Source organism: Panthera onca, chromosome B1 (genome assembly GCF_046562875.1).
Source record: "Panthera onca isolate mPanOnc1 chromosome B1, mPanOnc1 haplotype 2, whole genome shotgun sequence".
Taxonomy (NCBI): domain Eukaryota; kingdom Metazoa; phylum Chordata; class Mammalia; order Carnivora; family Felidae; genus Panthera; species Panthera onca.
Window position 1 is genome coordinate 66971012 of NC_138342.1, and position 18973 is coordinate 66989984.

Below are 18973 nucleotides of genomic sequence, written 5' to 3' on the forward strand. Positions count from 1 at the left end.
TCAGCCACCAGCAGGATAGGAGATGCTGCAACATAAAATCCTGGGCAATCACCCCAACATGTTGTACCTTAGGAATGGTTTGTCAAGAGAAAAATCTAATTATTCTTTATAGGTCACAGCTTGGGGACTCTTCATCCAATGATATAAGGAACCTGAAGGAAGAGATGGGGATAGTTAGAAATGGCAGGTGGGATTTATGCTAATTTTGTAGGACAAAGAAGGGCTTGAAAATAATTTTGGAAAGAGATAATGAAAGTTTCTCTCAATTGTTATCATATTCCTCTTCAAGGCCAGAAAAGGGAAGAACCTTTACTAATGATGAAATTAATTATTTTTTTTATTTTGTTATTTTTTTAAAGTAAACTCTATACCCAAAGTGGGGCTCGAACTCATGGCCCTGAGATTAAGAGTCACATGCTCTGATGACTGAGCCAGCCAGGTCCCCCTAATTTTTCATTTAAATAATAACATTTTATGGTATTCAAGTATACCTTGCACTGTTCCAAACTGTATTTGAGATAAGATACCTTACATTTTTTGGTACTACTTTGTGATTTTTCAAAGAATTTCATAGTAATGGTTTCAACTGGTGGCATTTTTATAGTGGTATCTTCTTAATTCTACTAAGGAGGAAGACATATATAGAAAAGGTGATAAATTATTTTTATTATGTACAAGGTTGACTGGATAATTTTAGACCCAAGCTGTTTTCCAAAGCTAGTATTTCTTAACCCTGTTCCCTAATTTTTCCATCTGTAAATAGAGTCAAATAATTCCCCACTGTTTTTCCATTTCTAATAAAATTATGTATGCAAGGTGTTTTGGTAAATTCTAAAGAACTGTTATTATTGCCCATTATCCACCAACTCTGGTAACTGAGAGTATATTTCTTAGTCACTCTAACCCACAGCAATTCCAATCAAGATGCAGCCCTACAGAAACCCCTTTATTTATCTAGGAAGTTTTCACACATAAGGGAAGTCCACACAATGTGCAGACAGGGAGCTGAATTAACTAGAACTCCAGAGGGTCCGCCCAGCTGCTTGGACATCCAAACCTGGCACTGAGCAAATGAACTCCTAAAAATCACAGGAGGTATCAGGGTAAACTCACCCAGCCATCTGACTCACTCACAGCATCTGGGCATGAGAAAATTTTATTTCCCAAATCCCACTTCCCTGCCCCCATCTTCCCTAGTCACACATACAAACAATCTGGACAGTCCATAAGGTAGAGGATAATTTTAGGGGGTTCCCCAGGGCCTGGCTGGCTGCTTTCCAATCATTTCTTTCTGGCCTGTGAAATCAGATGTACTATTTCCTTATACATGAGAAAAAATGAAATCAGTTTCTATTTGCAGAGTGAGATAGAAAAAATGAAAGTCGCACACAGCTATGTCACAGAAAGGACCTTCCTTAAGCTGGAGGAGAGGAAGGAAGCAAAAGAGAAATTCAAAGGAAAAAGTAGTTTGATTTGTTAACCCCTGAAAATCAGGGTCCCACACACTTGGTCTCATGTACATAACACATTTAAGGTTTTGGAACAAAGCTGGTAAATAAAATCAATGAGATTTCTGAATTCATGTTAAACAATGGTCATGTGGTTTAATCATCATGGCCCTTCTAGAAGCAAATCACTGTGTGTTTTCCTGTCTGTGTGTAGCTCTGTACATGCATCTGACCACTCCCGTACCATCCTTCTTTCTCCTAACAGACACACAACACATTTTAACATTTATGAAATTTGGCTAAAATGAACATCAAGAATAAACTGTTGGACCAAAAAAAAAAAAAAAAAAAAAAAAAGGGAAAGGCCTAGGGCATTAGATTTCACAAATGGCCTACACTGATTCAAAAATGGAATATGAAAGGACACTGATTAAGGATTATATAGACCAATATTCTGTACCTAAATGTAATTACAAATGAAATAATCTTATCACATACCCAAATTTTCCTGGCCACATAAACCCACCTCCACCCTGAGAACATCAGATTCTCTTCCAAGGATCCCTCCTTCCTTGGTATTGGTAGGTGTCCTCCGGGGGAAATTACATCATCTGAGCTCTCGAACCAGTCCAGGCAACCATAGGATGCACTGGCTCTAGGTTGCCCATGTGCCTGAATTACTACTGCAGGAGACTACTTACTGCTGCTCTGCCCAGGCCATCAGAGCTCCCCTTGCACTGAAAGGGTTCCCTCCTCTGAGTTCTACTCTCTGAATGAGATATGATGACCCTGTTGTGGGGCCAAGTTCTTTTTTCTGACACAGGGTAGCTAGGCTCAGGAGACAGACAGAAAGGGGAGGGAGTTCAAATAACAGCCACTACATATTTCTGCAGCATACAATCCTAGACTCTCAGACTTTCTTCAGAGCCCCACAATCCCTCCTTGCAATTTGCCTCATGCCACTGAAATCTGCTCATGCCCTGCCCCCGATGTTGATAGAATTTCATTCATAAACTCATTTAAGCTTAGTCCTTAAATGAGTCCTCAGAAAGTAGAGATTTCCTTAAGTAAATCCCTAGGTACAAGTGGAGTCCAGGGCTTACTGCACGGGGGTTGAAGCTCGAGTTGTAAATTATGACTGCTTCATATTTCCTTCTGTACCTTTGAAACACAAGTATTTCTATTCTTGACCATCCATACTATCCTTGACAGTCCATTCACCAACAGATTCTTGCATGCCCAGGATGCTAAGTAGGCACCTCCTCTTTCTGTGCTCTCCATCACAGCATCAGTAACAGCAATTCACATTTGTATAATGCTTGACATTTTATGAAAGACTTTCACATTTATTACCACACTGGAGCCTCACATCATTTCTGGGAGTAGAGCAAATCGAATATTGTTACTTTCATTTCAGAGCTATAAAAATTGACACTCAGTGAGGTAAGGAGATTTCCCCCAGGAGCATTCGGCCAGTGAGGAAAGGAGCCAGGCTCAGAATCCAGATCTTAAGACTCCCATTGTAGGTTCTTTGCGATGCATAATGCTGCCACCCTTTAGTTTTCAGTCCCATGTGCGTCTCTGTAGGCACCCTCCCTTGACTTCTAGCCGAGTTCAAATAATCTCCATGAAAGTAAATTTCCATGCTTTCAGGCCATCCAACAGCTTCCTGAGAAGCAGGGCATCATTACTCCCTCTTTCCCACTGGAAATATGATAAGAAAGCCCACTGGGTAAGTGTTCTTGGAGTAAATTAATTTTGGAATAATCTAACCTGACCTCCAGCCAGAATTCTCTACCAACAGCATGCCACATAAAAGTCTGATGAATAAAATCTTGACTTATAGCATGGATTTGCTTCACTTGACTTATTTTGAGGACACATGTTTGCAAACCAATTGCAAAATACTGTGTTTAATTATATTGCAATCTATGGTTGAATTTCATTCAAATAGCATTTATAATTGGTACATTTTTCAAGTACTGCTTCTGCCAGAGTTGTATGTAAAAGTACATTATCGTCACTGGTACAACTACAGCCCAACTTAGCATCAATATACATCCCATAGATTAGGGGGTAAGTCACTAAAGGACAGTGGCTGTCACATTTCCATAAAATACAATTAAATATATTCAGAAATAAATTGGTTCCCAGATTTTGCTAAAACAGCATATGGCATATTTTCAAAATTAATGAGCACTGATTGAGCACCTAGGTTGTGCTCAGCACTGTGGAGAATTCAGAAAAGCATAAAGTATGTCCTAAGATAGTCAAAGGAGAGAGAGACCCCAGGGTATTGGGATCAAGGTGAAAGTATATTTTGGAAACAAAAGGTGAAAGTATATAATTATCATCATTTTCTCATTTGTCAATTACTACATGCCAAACACTATGCTTAGTATTTTGTTTGAATTACCTTATTTAATCCTCATTAACAACTCAATGAGATAGCTACTGTTATTATCCCAATTTTATAAAAAATAAAAGTGAGATGCAAGGATGTATTTTATTTAAGGTCACGTAGCTCAGAAGTGGAGGAGCCCAGACTGGAAACCAAGTATCTGATTCTCTAGCCTGTGTACTCTTAGCCTCTTTCCTGTAATTGGAGAAGGCTCATGAAGGGCTGGGTCCTTACTATGGAATTAGGTAGGGTTTGGTTAGGAAAAATGGAAAAAATTAAGATAGGTCATTATACTAAAGGATAGGACAAGTAGCCTAAACAAAGGCACAGGGTCAAGAATTTGTATATGACCTATGAGGATCCCTGAAGAAAATTAATGGCAGGAAGTAAAGTTAGCTAGGCAGAGTAAGACATTTAACAACAGCACCTTAAAAATACCCTAGGTAGAACTTAAAGACTTGAGCCTTTGGATACAGAAAGTCACACAGGCAGACTCTTACATAGGAAAGTGACAATGAAAAGGAATTGCGGTATACTAGCAGCATATTCAGGAAAAGGGGAGAAGAGGGAGACTTGAAAGAAGCAAACTGATTATTACTTATTGTGGAATCCCCTACAGACTCTACAACTCCTTGGTCATAGTACATAATCAATAAATGTTTGTCAGGAGTGCCTGGGCAGCTCAGTCAGCTAAGCGTCCAACTCTTGATTTCAGCTCAGGTCGTGATTCCATGGTTCATGAGTTCAAGCCCCAAGTCGGGCTCTACAGTGACAGCACAGATTCTCTTTCTCTCCCTCTATCTCCCTCTCTGCCCCTCTCCCACCCACGCATGCTCGCTCACTAGCTCTCTAAATAAAATAAAATAAAATAAATAAATAAATAAATAAATATTCTTTTAAATGCCTTTCTAAAAATAAGTAAATAAATGCTTGTCATATCAGTATACAAAGGCTAGTAGGGATAAAAAGAAAGGTGTAAGTCCAAGAAAGAATCTATGGGAGTCACTGACAGATTGTTCATGAAATAAAAAGAAAGCAAAAAATGGCACCAAAGTGCTACTCTAGGAAAATATGTGGTGCTTTTGGCTGACAATCGAGTTGGAAAGGAGAAGTGGGTTCCAGCCGGGTACAGGGGAATGATGGGTCCTCCATTTTGGTTTGAAAGTGTAGAGGTTTGAAAGGGATATAGAATACTTAATATATTATAGGTATGTAGAGAAATAGGCCTAGAATACACTTAAGATTCTCCAAGGGTAGAAAGCATAGTCCTTACTCATCACAAAATTCAGGTAGATAAAAGCTGTCATTTTATTTATGGGACACTTCGATAGGCAACTCCAAGTAGGTAGAACTTTTTAAATACAAAAGTCACTACTAGACCTATTGTATTTTATCAAAGACTTGTGAAGTAAAGAAATTCATAACGTACAAGAATACTATTACAAATTGAAAAGAACTAAGCAAAAGGAAATAAATCAAAGAGTGAAGCTCCTATCCCTGCTCCTCTTGACATGCAGACAGCACTGGCCATTTGAACACCAGCCTTTACTTATCAAAATACAAAAAGGAAAAAATCATGTAATGGTCTCTCAGCAAGAAGCCATTAGACAGATCTAATCATAATGGGACCAAATATTCCTATAAATGAAATGCATGCATTTAGGACCACAAGCAGAGTTTAAAAGCAGCTAACACAAAAGGTAAGTAGAGTTGCCTGTGCATACACAATGGCTCAGATGTGATAGAGCAATCCAATTGGCCCTCAAACAAACTGAATTGTGAATTTACAAGACAAACTCAGTATCCATTAGCTTAAAATTCAAATGACCCTCATCGAAAGCCCAGCTGTGGCAACAGGAGCTATTATTCTCAAACTTCTCTCTTATGATCAAGCACCAACATCCAATCACTGAAGCTACAGCCTTATCCAAATTAGTTGCTTTCAAAACAACCTGACCACATGGTTCATTCTTTAGATGCTTGAAGCCCACCAGAATGACCAAGTGGATGAGAGCATGTAAGATTCATTTAAACAAAGGAGCTCATTGTAATGAACAAAATCAAAATCCTTACCAGGCAAATTAGAGGGGGGAAAAAGACTGCTTGAAAATTTAAGTTCTTTCAAGAGGGAAGGGTTGGGGTCAATTAAAATATAAAAAATGGAAAGATCCATAAATGTAACCTAGGGAGTAATTCAGCTAGTGGGACATGTTTGTGGTTAGTAGATGCAAAGAGAAATAAATTGAAATCCAGCTACAGTGTTCTAAATAAAAAGCACATCATAAAATATGCTCAGGTAACATGCCAAACCTATAATCCAATTTAGAGGCAGAATATTTATCAAACGTTATTTGGTAAATTAATTGTTTGAAACCCTGAAAATATTTTCTCCCAAGAAATAAGGTTATTCATGGTGACTGGCTTCCCATGGTAGACCACAAAACTCTCCTAATGTATAGTGTAATAATGTGTAAGTATAGTACTGGAATAATGAGGGAACACAAATTGTTCTGTAAAAATAGAATCTTACCATCCTCTATAGCAGTGCTTTTCAAATTATGAGTCACAACTCATGAAATCAATTCAGCAGGTCTTTCCCTGTTTAATTCTTAATAGAAAGGAAGAAATGGAATGGAAAGGACAGAACTGCAAAGATCAAAGTACAACCCCTGTCATAAGTAAAAGTGTTATTCTTGAAACTTAATTTCAATGTTATAGGTATAAATAGCTATGTGCATTCAGGATTGCAATGTAAAATATATTTCTTACTGTGGCTCACAGTTAAAACAGTTTGAATGTCTTTTAGGAAGGCTTCCATGGGGTGCCTACCACAAAGCTAGGGTTTAATAAATAACATTCGTTAAATGAGTGAGTGAGTGAGTGAGTGAACCGGTGAACACATGAAGAGTGAATAAACAGGACGCCAGTGATACACCTCTCTCAGTCACAGACCTGACACTTGCAGAGGAAAGCTTGCTTACTCCATCATTTCCATACTAGTGAGGCAGTGGGGACAGATAGCTGTCCAACTTCAATTCCCTATGGGTGTCTCCCTTGGCCTGGGACAGGATCTCTGCCACAATAGGGACCATTAAGCAGGAAAGATGGGGGACAAGGCTTCTACAATTGAGTGGGATTGGAGTCTAGGGGCTGGGTTATGATGGGAGGAGGGGAATGGCAAGATAGGGTTGCCAGATTTAGCAAATAAAGATACAGGGTGCTGGTTAAATTGGAACTTCAGAGACATCACAAATAGTTTAAGGGCGAAGGAAATCATGAACCTCCAGAATGAGATCAGTTTGATCCATCATGTGATGCAAAATGATGTGTACAATACTCTGGTGGGTGCTGTGGAAAGAAAAATTACTTAGTTCTTGATCCTGAAGAGGTCAGAGATGCATAGGCAAGGACCTCAGCAATGACCATGCATGGAACACTATTCTAAGTACTTTCCAGGCACCAACCCATTTAACCCTCACCACCTGCATTCGACAATGTTATTATCTCCATTGAAGACACACAACTGAAGCATGGAGAAGTTACAAGAGAAAGATGTCCTAGGTCTCCTATAGAAACAAACAGTATTCAGGGGGCCTGCAGTCGAGGGCTGGTTATTGTCCAAGGGGCTGGATCTGGAGGCGAAATTTGAGAGGAACCTTGCAGAGAGAGGAAACATCAATAGACGAATTGGCGGAAGAAAACTCCAGGCAGAGCAACAGCTTAGTGGTGAGAGGACATGACCAAGAAATGGATATAGACAAAAGTTTGCTAGCGTGCTAGGAATACAGTAAGAAGGAAAGACTGGACAAGAAAATTTAGGTAGTGACCACACTGTCAAGGGGAAACTGCATCCCCTATGGCATCTGCATGCAGTGGGAACCACCAAAGAATTGGGGGTATATAAAGGGACACTGTGTTCAGTCGGGCTATTAAAGAAAATGACTTTGGCAATGGTCCAAAAGATCGAGCGGATGAGCCAGAACTCAGAGGCCAGGAAAAGATCAGGTGAGTCAATGCAGCTGGCTGGCAAAGCACCGTGGAATCAGAGTCCAGGATCAGACCGAGGTAGGAAGTAACCTTGGACAATTCAGGTAATGACCCTGAGCCCTGGCCTCCTCACTTCAACACTACTTACCTCATAATGTCATTGGGGAATAAAACAGGACGTGCAGGAAATGCCTCATAAGTGGAAACTAGCTATAAAGGGTTATGGTGATTGAACTGAATCTTTCCCTTAACAATTCCTCTGAGTTCAAGCAGCCTTTGATCGAACATTTCCAAGAGTAAGGTACTTGTGCCATCCCAGTGGTGACACAGTGATGATGAAAGAATGGAAGAATGAAAGAATGAGGGTGTTTACCTTTCTTATTTCCAAAGAGAAAGAGTATGGCTAGGAATAAAACTGAGGTAGAAAACAAAAGACAAAAACACCAAATACCAAGTAACCATAGTTGAAGAAGGTAGGTGAACTTTGAGATCCTCACTCTAGCACATACTAAAGTGACCTTAACCAAATTATTCAAGCTCTATAAACTTTGACTTTTCTCATCTGTAAAGTATATGGTTGTAAACACCTATATCGCAAACCCATTAGGGAAGATAGCTGAGATTGTGTATATTATGCTCTTAGAACAATACCCACCAGAGTAGACAATAAATGACAGTTATTATGTATTATGTATAAATTAAAATAAAGCTATAGTCACAGTTAGGCAGCAATACCGGTGGAAACAAGAAAACAGAATGTGGAAATAAGTAGAACATACATGAGGTATGACAATTCTAGAGACCACATCCAGAAACAGTGGCATGGAATTGAACACCCCTTTTCTGTAGAGCCAGATGTGTTCTCCCCAGTGGATGTGGCTCCTGAAAGGTACCCCTCCGGGTTAGATGATGAAGGGTCACAGCATTAAAAATGCAGGTTTGCAGGGGCACCTGTGTGGTTCAGTTGGCTAAGCATCGGACTTTGGCTCAGGTCATAATCTCACAGCCTGTGGGTTCAAGCCCCGCGTCGGGCTCTGTGCTGACAGCCAGAGCCTGGAGCCTGTTTTGAATTCTGTGCCTCCCTTTCTGTGTCTCCTTTGCCCCTACCCCACTAACATTCTGTCAAAAATATTAAACATTAAAAAAAATTTTTTTTCAATGCAGGTTTGCTGACTGAGGGAAGGGGGTCCAGAAGGAGAAAAAGCAGTTGCCTCTGACTTTATAATTCTCCTGCCACTTTCTGCTCTTAAACCAGACTCCATCATTGACTATCATGAAGGCACAATGCAAAGGTTCATAATATGTCAGAGCCAACAGGGGCAGGAATGGAGGTCAGGGCCAGACATCCATCCATCTAAGCCTACAGGACACACATAAGTAGGACGTGCTAGGTCTGAAACCACCATTCTATGCTTACAATGTCCTACTTTTCTAGACATCAGAATATCCAGCAAGCCCACTCTTTCTGCAGAAGCTATGCAAGTATGGTGAGGCATACAAACATTATCCCAAAAATCTAACCAGTGCTCAGGGCACTGCTGTGACCGAGGTAAACTTCTTATCCTTTCGGGGTTTTTTTTCTTGAAATTTTAATAATTCTTTCTTAAAGACTTGGTTCGTAAACTTAAATACTTGACTAAGAAAAAGTAAAGGGAAGATGAACAACATGATCATGAAGACACTGTGTTCCAAATACACACCATTGGTCCTTAGCCTCTGACAATGACACAACAAGGTATGCATTCAACTTGTTTTCCAGCCACAGTGACTTTCTGCCTCTGTGTTCTCCATACCAGTCACCTGTTCGCCCTTGTCAGACACCTGCAAACACACACGAGGTCCTGTCGGGATCCAGTACCCTTTCAGGTACTATGCAGAATCTCCTCTGTGCAAACCAAACTGGCCTGGGTAGGAAGAGCCTGCATTCGTGGCCACCTCCTAACCAAAATGGAACCAAAGGCCATTCCTTATGAAAACATCCACCTCCTCTCGTGACCCCCCCGACACTAAAGGTAGCCTCCAAAGTTAGAATGAGAGCATTTGGTGGAAATGAAAAGTTGCCTAAATTTTCTCATGTCCTAGCACTTTCACTTTTAGGAAATGAATATTTAGAAAGGCTTAAGAATATCTTTCTTACACATTTCTCTCCCTCCCAAATATAGAGGCCTCAACAAATGCCTCTTCATTTATGAGTAAGAATGTGTTGCCTGAGAAGAAAGCAACCTCAAAACACATTCCATACTCAGTCATTCACCTCTTTGAGCAGATGTACTCTTATAGGTGGGGAAGGGATGATCTCTTAACTCTTCTACCAACACTGATTAAAAGTGATACCTGCTGGGGTGATTCAGCTAACACTGAATCAATCATTTGTAGAAAGAGGGAGAGAGCAGATACGACTCTGGCTTCTGCCCCCAGCAAATAGCACAAAGCAAGATATATGGAGTTAGCAAGGACAGAGGGAATTTCCTTTCCCCAGAGCTTTTCAAAGAGAAAACAGCCGGGGCACCTGGGTGGCTCAGTCGGTTGAGCGTCCGACTTCAGCTCAGGTCATGATCTCGAGGTCCGTGAGTTTGAGCCCCGTGTCGGGCTCTGTGCTAACAGCTCAGAGCCTGGAGCCTGTTTCAGATTCTGTGTCTCCCTCTTTCTCTGACCCTCCCCCGTTCATTCTCTGTCTCAAAAATAAATTAAATGTTAAAAAAAAAGACAAAACAGCTACTCATTTTCTTAATTGTCTAAGTATGTCTCTGATTACTTTTTAAGTCTCCCTCAAACCAGCGATGATTGAGAGCCAATTATTCCAAGAAATCAAGGTGGGGCATCTATTGGCTAGAAGATAAAACAGGAATAAACAACCAAAGACAACAAAATTGCTTGATGTGGGTTGGTAATTTAAGAACAAAAATCCATGGGGTACCTGGCTGGCTCAGTTGGTGGGGTGTGAGACTCTCGATCTCCAGGTTGTGAGTTCGAGCCCACGTTGGGTGTAGAGATTACTTAAAAGTAAAATCTTTAAAAATAAATAAATAAAAACAAAAATCTAGGGGCACCTGGGTGGCTCAGTTGGTTAAGCATCCAACTTCAGCTCACAGTCTGTGAGTTCGAGCCCCACATCGGGGCTCTCTGCTGCCAGCTCAGAGCCTGGACCTGCTTTGGATTCTGTGCCTCCCTCTTTCTCTGCCCCTCCCCCACTCACACTCTGTATCTCTCTCTCTCTCAAAAATAAATATTTTTTAAAAATTAAAAAACAAAAACAAAAATCTAAATACAGTAAAGGACAAGTCAGAGAGAAAAGCAATTCTAAAGGAGCATCTCACCTCTCTGGAATGACCCCCAAACACTACCTAACATTGACATCACAGAGAGGGAAATGGGCAGAGATGTAACAGGCCAAAGGAGACGGCTAATTTTAGCTGCAGGCCTGAAAAACTTTACTTTTTCAGGCTTTTCATTATTTTCTTTTTAGATTTCAGGCCACCAAGCACCCAAGCATTTCAGTCTGGTTTCTCTCAGTCTGCTGTTATGTTCCCAGCTCCTCTCCATCACCTCTTATTGAGATCTCCCTGCTTAAAAACCAATCTGTCACACAGCAGAGATCATGGGTTGGGCAATCTGAGCTCTAAGATCGAAGGAACGTGGCCATAGAAGGTGGAACACCAACAGTAGCCAAAGGTGAGAAGAGACGCACTAGAAGCCAGGGAAGAGTCTGAGAGTTTGCAGCCTCAAGAGTTGCCTTGCTGAAGGACGAGCTTTCACATCCATGACAGAGGACCCCAAGTTCTGCTTTCTCTGGCCAGCTAGGAAACTGCAGACAGAGAGGTAGCTCCTGGAGGAGCCCCAAGGCTGTCAGGAGGACCAGTCAGGCCCTAGGACTGAGTGAGGAGTACCGAGCAAGAACTCAGGACACTGGCCACTGCCACTGCCCTCTGGTCCAGGCCTAGTTGTCAGGCAGTCTGTTGGAGGAGGGTGGTAGATAGAGACAAAGGATACACTCTGTTCCCACTGTGGAGGGAAGGGGAAGGCGGGGGGGTTGCCGTGCACAGTGTGAGGCTGTCCCTAGGAGCAGCCAATATAGGTTTCCCATAAAACAGTGGCTGCCACCATTTCCCTCAGTAGGACCAGCCAGCCAGCCTTCTCATAAACGGTTCCTTGCAGAGATGCTTACAGCAGCATCATTGCCACCTCAGGCAGGTGTGAGCAATTAGATGTACCTGCCTTCAGAATTGCGATTTGTTCACCTGATCTGGCAAACCCCACTTTAACTCTTCTCATCCCCGATGTATCTCACTCACAGAAGAAATGAGTTAACTTCAATGGAGTTTGCAGCGTGCTGGGGGTTTGGGGAAGGGGGCAGGAGGAGGCAAAAAGGCGGAAACCTCCTGACCTAAAGATTTTTTTACCGTCAACTTTTTTTTTTTTTTTTCAGATTAAAAGGTTAAAAAAAACACCACCACTACAACAAAGTAAGCAGCAAAGAGGGACTGCAGGATCCTGCTCATTTTCAGGCATTCCTAGCATTTTAGGTAAAGAGCAACTGGCAAAACTCAGTCCAGACTGACAGAAAACGTGCTCGCCTGTCAACGAAGGAAGGAAAAACAGGTTCACTGAGGTCCAGGAGGTGAGGATTCAGCCTCCCGGGCTTCAGGTCTCCTCCTCGCCCTGCCCCACCCCAGACTTGCAGGTGGAAAGCACGCATGTGAGACCGCACACACTTGTCAACTCCTGGGGACCCCAGGGCCCCGCTCGGGGCCCGCCGCCGCGCCACCGCAGACGCCCGTCGCTGCGGGGACACACCCTCCACCTACCTCGAACATGGGAGAGGCGCCCTTGCTCGGCAACGTGCAGCCCAGGAGCTCGGCGAGAAACTTTGCCATATACGAGCGCGGAGGCAGGCTCCCTCCCGAAGCGCCGGATGCGTCCTCTCCCCGCGCGGGAGCCGGGGCGGCCGGGGCTCGCGCGCAGCCCGCGGGGCCAGCGAGGCCGGGGCTCGGGGGCTAGCCCCGCGGCGGTCGGGGGCCGGAGGGCCGGAGGGCCGGAGGGCCGGGGCCCGGGCGAGCGCGCCTGCTGCCCGGCCGCCGCAGCCCGCTCCGCCGACCGAGCCTCCCGCGGCGCGGGAGCCGGGCGCTGCGGTCCGCGCTAGCCTTTCCCGCTGAATGTCACCATTACCATAGTAAAGGGAAGGGCCCCGCCGAGGGGGTGGCGGGAGGGCCAACGGCGCCGCAGGACGGGCAGAGCGCGCGGGCAAGGGCAGCGGGCGGGCACAGCACCGCGGCGCAGGCACCTGCCCGGCCACTCCGGCGGCCCCGCGCGGCTGGAGACCGGCAGGCGACGGCCGGGAGGGTCGGCTTCGGGAGGAGGGCCAGGATGACCTAGTTCTCCAGTTTCCCCCTCCTCGACGCGAACCGGGGTGGGAAAGGCGGCTGCCTCGGGCCGCTGACTGACCGGACGAGTGGCTGCTGCAAGGCGCGAGCTGCCCAGAGGGGCTCCCCCACCGGCACGCGCCAGCCCCACCCTCCCTTTGGGGAAGGGAAGGGCTCCAGAGCCTGGGAGGAGGGACGCCCACTCCTCACATTAACCCCTGTTATTGAATGGAGCGGGCAGGGGTAGCCCAGAAGGGGAAAAGTGACTTTGAAGGCACGGGGGCTGGGCTAGATCCGCTCCATAATCACAGTCACAGCTCCTTCCCTGGCCTTGGCTGGGGTGAGGGGTTAAGGTGAAAAAGGATGGTCAAGGCAGGAGACACACAGGTGTGGTCCTGTTTTGGGTTTTGGTTTTTTGTTTTTGTTTTTGTTTTTGTTTTTGTTTTCCCAAACCTATAAGGCTTGTTGTCTTTTAATAAGGGAGATACTTTTAGGACACAAGGCTTGTGTTGCAAGGCTTGTGTCCTTATAGCTGTACATCTCAAACTTTAGTGTGCATAGCAATAACCTGGAGAACTTGTTTAACACCAAAAGTCCTGGGCCCCAACTCCCGGTGTTTCTGATTCAGAAGGTTTGGGACAACCTCAGGACCTGCTTTTTTATTAGGCACCCCAGGAGATTCTGATGCAGGTGGTGCCCAGGATGGATTTTAAGAAGCACTGCCCTACCTTAACAAATCCAGAAGTCGGGGCACACCCGAACTGTAAAAGCAACAGATTGATTGGCCATAGAGACCCTAAGGAAAGTTTGTTAAATCACCTAATGTTCTACACAAGGAAGCAGAACTAGAAAAGTTTGTATTACTTCACAAGTAACATTTTATTAGAGACACTTCAGGCATTATAGAAGGACTCTGTAAATCTTGTTTGACTGAATGAATAGAAGATGGATAGCTGGGTGGATGGTGATGAATAGCTAGATGTAGATTTCCCGATTCAGATTCCAGAACTCTAACTGGTACAGCAAAGTCACTGGATTTAGGAAATGAAACGGGAAGGAAAGGTGTTAAACTAAATTAGTTTGAATGCATCAGTTCAGTGCTTCTCCAACTTTTGCAGTCAACTATTTTTCACAGTAAAGAGATTATCAAAAACAAATTTTCTTTGAAATCTCTAGTTTTATCTTTTTTCATTTTAGCCTATGAAATAGTCAGTCAGGTTTGTTACAGTATAAAAAGACCTACTCCAATGAGTAAAACTAATGCTCCAAGTATTCTATATCCAGAATCCCATTGGCACAGCACCAGCCAACCCACATCAGCAAAATTAAGAAATATGGCAGCTAGGTGCCCTGTGGGCTACACTAAAAAGAAAAGGGAAGGGAAACTAATATGCATTGAGTACCTACAAATGGCTCAGGCACTGTGTCGCTGGGTTGGAGCATGGGCTCTGGGGATAGACTACTAAATCCCACTTCTGATATTTAATAGCTGTGAGACTTCGGACAAGTGACTTCACTTCTCTGTGCTTTGCTTTGGGCATCTGCAAATTAGGCAAATAATAAAGGTAGCTACTGCATATGGTTTGTGTTTGTTTTCTATTGCTCTCACAACTTAGCATCTTAAAACAACACCCATGGATCATGTCATAGTTCTGGGAGTGGGTTCAACTGCGTTCTCTGCTGCATAGGATCTCACAAGGCTGAAACCAATATGCAGCCAGCTGGACTCTTATCTCTGGGCCCTGGGAAGAATCCACTTCCAAACCCAGTTCCTTGTGGCGTAGGTCTGAGGTCCTTGCCTCCTGGTTGGTTGTCAGCCCGGCCGCCCCCTGCTCCTTGAGGCTGCCCAGGCTTCTTTTTATGTGACCCCTCCCATCTTTAAAGCAGCAATCAAGTTGAGCCCATCTCATACTTTAAATCTCTCTGATTTCTTTTACCAACAGCCAGAGAAAACTTTTTGCTTTAAAGGGCCCATGGGATTATGTGATTATAATATCCAGGCCTACCTAGATAATCCTATCTCCAGGTCAACTGCTTAGTCATGTAATCACATCTTCAAAGTCCCTTTTATCACATCATGTAACATAATCACAGAAGTAACACCAGGGATGAAAACCATTAGAGCTTTCTAGAATCCAGTTTATCACAGATTATTTTGAAGAATAAGTAAATGTATGCATTTTAAACCCTTAGAACAGTGTTTTGTTTTGTTATACTTGTAGTAAGAACTCAGTGAAGGTTAGCTGTTATTTTTTTCTGCTCATGGCACTACATTTGCCTGTCATAACAACCCTGTATTATTTTTTTTAATTTTTTAATGTTTTGTTTATTTTTGAGACAGAGGGAGAGTATGAGGGGGGAGGGGCAGAGAGAGAGGGGAACAGAGGATCCAAAGCAGGCTCCGCACTGACAACAGTGAGCCTGACACAGGGCTCAAACCCATGAACCCTAGATCATGACCTGAGCTAAAGTCAGACACTCAACCGAGCCACCCAGGCATCCCCAACTCTGTATTATTTTAAAGGTAAGAAACTAAGAATCAAAAAGTCAGTCAATGTTGGTGAGGTTGTGGGGAAAAAAAGGAATCCCTGTGCACTGTTGGTGGGAATGTAAATTGGGGCAGCCTCTGGAAAACAGTGTGGAAATTCCTCAAAAAATTAAAAATAGAAATATCATATGATCCAGTATTGGACGTTTACCCAAAGAAAATGAAAACACCAATTCAAAAAAATATATGCACACCTATATTTATTGCAGCATTATTTACAATAGCCAAGATATGGAAGCAACCCAAGTGTCCATTGATAGCTAAATGGATAAAGGAGATGTGACACGCACACACACACTGGAATATTATTCAACCATAACAAAGAATAAGATCTTGCCATTTGGGACCACATGGATGGACCTAAGGGGTACTGTGCTAAGTAAAATAAGACAGAGAAAGAAAATATCATATGATTTCACTTATATGCAGAATCTAAAAAAAAAAAAAAAATGAATGAACTGACAAAAAGCACAAACAGATCAAGAACAAACTGATGGTTGCCAGAGGATGGCAAAATGAACGAAGAGGAGTGGGATATGCAGGCTTCCAGTTATGGAGTGAATAAGCCATAGGAATAAAAGGTACAATACAGGGGATATAAATAGTCAATGGTATTGAAGCAGTGTTACATGGTAACACACAGTAGCTACACTAGTGGTAAAATAGTATAACATATACACATGTCAAATCACTGCGTTGTAGCATTGTGTGTCAAAGATACTTCAATTTTAAGAAGAAAAGATTGTCCAACCTACAGGGCACAAACAGGAATCAGACTAGGACAGTGGCCAATCAAATCTGTGCTTTTGCTAGTATGTGATACTGCATCACAGAAAGCTGGCAAAGGACAGGTAATGTTCATCTGGGGAAGGGGGACTTGAGGGAGAATGTGGCAGTAATGAGGGGGCAGAAGGAATATTTACAGATAGTCATTTGCTGTATGTGAGTAACTTATGGTGTAGCGCAAGGGAAGCTACACTACATCAAGAAAGTCTTTAGCTGAACTGGTGGTTTTTAGTGAGCAGAGGCATTTTCTTGTGATGATATTCATCTTAAAAGGCTATACATTTCACTTGTGGTCTAGACTCATTCCTTTGATGAACTCTTCCTCTCCATGTCGCCTCCCCTCTGCCACACTGCATCAAGAGGAAATAAACATTTCTAAAGGGCAGTCCCACCAACCCTCCCTCGATAGCAAGAGCACTGCCCAGCCTTTCTCCAGGGCCTGCCCAGGCCCTGAATCATTACCACACCTATTACCTGCTGTCTACCTAGCTAGTAGCATGACGGCAGACACCCAGGACAAATAAATAAATAAATAAATAACCAGCTCTGGTCCTCCCCCATTTAGGACCTTGAAGGGTTGTTCATACTCTTGGACTCAGTATTTCTATTTCTAGAATTTATCCTAAAAAATAACCAGAGAATCGCTCAAAGAGTATTGCGTTTAAAATCGTTTCATGGCCATTGGAGCAAGTGTCGTTTTTACTGACACAGTCCCCGTCATGCTTAAAAGAGCAGGACTTGAGTCAGCCTGCCTAAGTTTGAACCCTAGCTCTGTCAAGGACCAGCTGAGTGATTACCGGCAAGTACTTCCATTCTTTAAGCCTCCATTTCCTTATCTGGAAAATAGGGATGATAACACCCACCTCATAAGAATTTAATTCATTACTACTACTATACTAACTTATTACAATGATTATTATACTAACATACATTCATATAATTAATGGTTCTACATAGTTTCACTGTAAGCAACTTTACCACATGCATTTTTGCTGCATAACCAAGTGGCCATGAGGCAATATTGCCATAAAGATAAAAATCATGAAAAATACAAGAGGAGCATTCATTAAAGAAGATATAATAAAACACGGATAAGGATAACAAAATTAAAAAGACTTCACTAAAGGGGCACCTGGGTGGCTCAGTCAGTTAGGTGTCCAACTTTCGCTCGGGTCATGATCTCACAGTTCGTGGGTTCGAGCCCCGCATCAGGCTCTGTGCTGACAGCTTAGAGCCTAGAGCCTGCTTCAGATTCTGTGTCTCCCTCTCTCTCTACCCCTCCCCTTTTCTTGCTCTCTCTCTCTCTCTCTCAAATATAAACATTTTTTAAAAATTAAGAAAAAAAGACTTAATTGCAAAATACAAAATATTTTAATACATTCAAAATGTATAGTGTAGATTCATGGCAATACCATGCAAATAATTAATTTTACTTCGTGGATTGTATCTAACCACTTTCTCCAAAGTATTTCATTCACAATATTATACACTTTTTTTGCTTATTGATTCATCTTCTTATTCAGCATCACACTCTTTCTTCATTTGTTAAAATTTCTTCTTTCACTGAGAGAGATGCCAGTTTTCCAAATACTAGGATGCACATTTGTAACTAGGCTTTGTATTTGGTTGTTTATCTTGGTATATTATCACATGTCCGCTGATAGATGCTCCTAAACTGTGGGACATGTGGGTTCAAAACTCCATACCACTGTATAGACCATTATGAAGGCTAAGGTTTATGAAATATAAAAATGAGTGTACTGTGTCAATGAAGAAATCAAACCAAGCTGTCAACCAGTTGTTTTTTTTTTTTTTATCTTTTATGGAAAAATGGCCTTATGGCCAATTAGTTATATGGCAAAAAATGTTTTCAGTGATGATGCTTGCAGCAAAGACATCTACAGCAAAGATGCTTACAGCGAAAATTCCAGACACAATAATTAACATACTAATACTAATAAAGTACCTGGTCAATAGTTAGTAATAGTAATAAACATTATCAGAAAGGTTATGATTAATGATATATCCTCAACTCATGGCCCACAGCCTGGCACCCACTACTTAATAAAAGTTGATTGAATGAATGGATGGATGGACAAATAAATGAGTAAAGATATTTGTTGCAGCATTATAAAGCCAAAATTTGTAAACCTGCTAAACCTAACGACAGGAGATTGGTTTGACAGATTATGATTCATAAATATATAGTCAGCATAAAGTATATTTTTAGAAAATATTTACTGACTTAGAAAATGTCCTTTATATAACGTGGATGGGGGACAGCATTCAGTACATGCAGTATGTGCTAACTTAGTAAAATGTTTACATGTATACATCAGAAGAAAATGGAAGGAGATATACCAAAAGGCAATAATAGTTCTCTCAGGGTGATAGAATAATAGATTATGTTTATTTTCTTCTTTATACATTCCTGAATTTTTCA

The 18973-nt window shown here is 42.3% G+C and overlaps 1 protein-coding gene across 4 annotated transcripts in view; it reads right to left on the bottom strand.

Moving 5' to 3' along the window:
- RASGEF1B (RasGEF domain family member 1B) overlaps window positions 1-18973 on the bottom strand; it is a 642014-nt gene that overhangs the window by 545259 nt on the left and 77782 nt on the right. Inside the window, exon 1 of one of the 4 annotated variants that reach the window (XM_060654772.3) lies at window positions 12642-13003. The exons of the other annotated variants lie outside the window; for them this stretch is intronic. Within the exon in view, the coding sequence (XP_060510755.1) occupies window positions 12642-12710 (69 nt within the window). The 5' untranslated portion in view covers window positions 12711-13003. Of the gene's footprint in view, window positions 1-12641; window positions 13004-18973 lie in introns of those variants that run through there. 4 annotated transcript variants of the gene reach the window in all.